Source organism: Priapulus caudatus, unplaced genomic scaffold, assembly GCF_000485595.1.
Source record: "Priapulus caudatus unplaced genomic scaffold, Priapulus_caudatus-5.0.1 Scaffold663, whole genome shotgun sequence".
NCBI lineage: Eukaryota > Metazoa > Priapulida > Priapulimorpha > Priapulimorphida > Priapulidae > Priapulus > Priapulus caudatus.
In genome coordinates, this window is record NW_014577724.1 from 163890 (window position 1) to 167597 (window position 3708).

At 46.1% G+C, this 3708-nt stretch overlaps 2 protein-coding genes across 3 annotated transcripts in view; one reads left to right on the top strand and one right to left on the bottom strand.

Moving 5' to 3' along the window:
• The window catches only part of LOC106812575 (exosome complex component RRP46-like), a 3856-nt gene extending 3596 nt beyond the window's left edge, over positions 1 to 260 (bottom strand). For both annotated transcript variants that reach the window (XM_014816477.1, XM_014816476.1), the window contains exon 1: positions 129 to 260. In XM_014816477.1, coding sequence (XP_014671963.1) covers positions 129 to 219 — 91 coding nt within the window. In that variant the 5' untranslated portion in view covers positions 220 to 260. The remainder of the gene's footprint in view (positions 1 to 128) is intronic.
• A 226-nt stretch (positions 261 to 486) lies between these two features.
• The window catches only part of LOC106812584 (importin-11-like), a 6209-nt gene continuing 2987 nt past the window's right edge, over positions 487 to 3708 (top strand). Inside the window, exons 1-2 of the mRNA XM_014816490.1 lie at positions 487 to 886; positions 3224 to 3320. Coding sequence (XP_014671976.1) covers positions 663 to 886; positions 3224 to 3320 — 321 coding nt within the window. The 5' untranslated portion in view covers positions 487 to 662. The remainder of the gene's footprint in view (positions 887 to 3223; positions 3321 to 3708) is intronic.

Here is a 3708-nt window from a genome sequence, read left to right on the forward strand (position 1 = left end):
CCCGCTGAAAAAATCCTAGCTACGCCACTGGTCCAGCCGATGATCGATTACGAAATTACAACCGATTGACAACACTACTGATCATATATGAAATAATACTTCGCTATGCATTTTGTTATTAAATTTACCTTGGTTAAAAGTAGCTGAACCATCCGAACGAGTCAAACATGATTGCTCACATGCAAAACCTCGTAAATTTGACTGCTTCAAACAACTCATGCTTTCGGAATGAGAAATCAAAACACACGAGCCGTTCTGCAACCCCGCCACCACTCGGACAATACCTGAGTTATAAACTTCCCCTTTCTACAATTTTTATTTCGTTTTCGATGCAATAGTAAACTATATTAATATACTTTGTTTGTGTTTAGGTTAAATACATTCAATAGATCGTACAAGTGTCGATCCCATAATGCTTAAAATTGTTTTAAAAAGTTTTCTTTTGAAAAGGTAGTAACTCATACAAAGCCTGATAGATGGCGATATAGTAGAATCTATGAACGTGTGTCCTCAGAAATTATGTAAATGTATGTTAGAATACGAAGTTATTATGGTCAGTTAATTTCCTGATTTAATCGTAATCACACCCAATTGGCGCGTAGCTGTGTCGAACCGCCTGACGACGGTCTTCAAATATATTCGACGTTTTATGACGGCGACGAATGGACGACCAGGACGTCTCGATGGCTCAATCGCAGGTGCTGCACGTACTGGCTCAAGCCTGTAGCCAGGACGCAGCACAGCTCAAGCTTGCCGAGCAGCAACTGAAGGCATGGGAGATCGAGCCCGGCTTCTACTCTACGCTGCTCTCCGTTTTCTCCAATCACTCGATCGACGTGAACGTTCGGTGGCTCGCAGTGATGTACATTAAGAACGGTGTAGACAGGTGTGTTTGTGTGCGTGTTTACGCACTGTGTCACATCGCTTGACTCATCAGTGACTGTGTGTTATGTCCGTCTGCAATTGTATCACTGAGTGAATGTCGGTGATAATTATCGCTTCGTATCGTACAGAGCATGATATGTTATTCGTTGATGAATTTAATTTGTGATAATTTATTTAATTTTAAAGAGGCTAGATATAGTTAAATTAGTTGAACGGCTACTGGTTTAACACGTGGCGCCACAAAAGGCTAACGGACACTGGCGTAACTTCAAAGTATGACGACAGGCTGCAGGTTATATTTAATAGCATGTGCGCGCTGTAGCGTGAACGAGCTATGAGCTATAACTGTTCGTACGTAGCCGTTGCCAGGTGTTCTCATAGGTATGGGCTGATCGCGAACGTGGTGGTGGGGGCGATTTGGCTGTGATTCGGCTGGTGGCGTACGCGAGACAGCCAGGAAACGATGGAGAGAAAGTGAGATAAAGAGAGAGACAGCGAGGTAGAGAGACAGAGATAACGCGAGAGAAAGAGAGAGAAAGAGAAAGAAAGAGATAGACAACGAGGGAGAGTGAGTGTGAGCGAGAGAGAGAGAGAGAAAGAGAAAGAAAGAGAGACAACAAGAAAGCGAGAGCGCGAAGGCAAGAGAGAGAGAGAGAGAGAGAAAAAAAAAGAGAGAGACAACGAGGGAGAGAGAGAGGGAGAGAGTGAGAGAGAGGGAGAGAGAGAGAGAGGGGGAGAGAGAGAGAAAGAGAAAGGAAGAGCGAGACAACGAGGGAGAGTGAGTGTGAGCGAGCGAGAGAGAGAGAGAGTGAAGGGAAGAGAGAGAGAGAAAGAGAAAGAAAGAGATAGACAACGAGGGAGAGTGAGTGTGAGCGAGCGAGAGAGAGAGAGAGTGAAGGGAAGAGAGAGAGAGAAAGAGAAAGAAAGAGATAGACAACGAGGGAGAGTGAGTGTGAGCGAGCGAGAGAGAGAGAGAGTGAAGGGAAGAGAGAGAGAGAAAGAGAAAGAAAGAGATAGACAACGAGGGAGAGTGAGTGTGAGCGAGAGAGAGAGAGAGAAAGAGAGAGAAAGAGAAAGAAAGAGAGAGACAACAAGAAAGAGAGAGCGCGAAGGCAAGAGAGAGAGAGAGAGAGAGAAAAAAAAAGAGAAAGAAAGAGAGCGACAACAAGGGAAAGTGAGTGTGAGCGAGCGAGAGAGAGGGTGAGAGAGAGAGAGAGGGTGAGAGAGAGAGAGAGAGAGAGCGAGAGAGAGAGAGAACGAAAGAGAGAGACAATGAGGGAGAGTGAGTGTGAGCGAGCGAGAGAGCGGGAGAGAGAGAGCGCAAAGGAAAAAGAGAGCGAGAGCAAGAGAGAGAGAGAAAAAGAGAAAGAAAAAGTGAGACAACGATGGAGAGTGAGTGTGAGCGAGAGAGAGAGAGAGAGAGAGAGAGAGAGAGCACGAGAGGAAGAGAGAGAGAGAGCGCGCGAGGGGAAGAGAGAGCGATTTTGTTGTCTATGCCTACCAAATTACCAATGGCTACATGTGCACGTTGACCTATGAGCATTTGGCAGATATAGCATATGTTCTGTTGGGATGTGTAGTAAAGCAAAATAAGAATATAGGGACAAGGGAAAATAGAGACGGGGGAACATAGAGTTGACCCCCTCCCAGGCGCCCGTCACCCCTAGCAGTCATAAACATGCTCTGCATGCACGCGACATCACTTCGCGATACAGACATGAAACAATCGGGAGGTGGGGCGGCGCTCATCAATCGACACCGCCGCTCGCCACAACGCACGTACATCGTACGCGCTAGCAGCAAGTGCGACACACGCTGGCTATCTGCAACACCCGCTGTTGATTACACATCTCCCCCTTCGTCGTTGTACCGCCTACACTATATTTATATTCTAAACCGTTGACTTCGGTGTGCGCGTATCAGGGCCGCGAGTGCCTCTGACGTAATTTTGTTGGCTCCTACCAAAGTGCATGTCGGATAGTGAGGCTCATAGGGTCTATGTCCCCCCAGGGTACTGCCGGAACGTACCCTGGTAACTATTTGATATGGTTAGGGTTAGGGTTAGGGTTAGGATAAGGGTTAGGGTTAGGGTTAGGGTTAGGGTTAGGGAGTAGGCATAGGCGACTCCCTAGACTCGTTAGTGGAGTAGGTGAGGTACGGTCCGGCATATTAGATAGTACCAGGGTACCTTCCGGTATACCTCTCAGCGATAGTGAGCTCCTCATTTATCCACAATACACTTTACTGGGTCCAGAGTCTGAACGCATACACATTACACAGTCTCTTTAAAAGTGCATGACTTTTGCAAATTGATAACGTTTATTTTGTTCACAATCAGATATTGGAGAAAGTCGGCACCTAACGCCATCCACGAAGATGAGAAGGACCAGCTACGCCAGCATCTCCTGACGTCCTTTAACGAACCTTTCCCACAAGTAAGTGCCATTTGACAGGATGCCATCATATCAAAGATGATTACTTGCATGGGCATTAATTATGTGGTTTCACTCCAACGACCGTTATTCGCTTGCGATACGTGTGTAAGTCGCATCATTGCTCATGTGCTCGCCTAGAATGAACCAGCAATGTACTATTCACAAGCGAGAGCTGGATAGTGTTATATCCTTGGGTGTGTGTTCAAGGGAACAACGGATAATTAGAAGACTTTCACACAGAGTAACTTTCATATGGGTGCTTTATTGGTGACGCCATTATCTTGCCCCTTGCGCATGTGCACAATCATGGTTTGCTAGAGACTGCAAGTGCTGGTAGTCTTTATTCAATACACAACAGAGGGTTTATTATTAGCGGTATTATAATTAA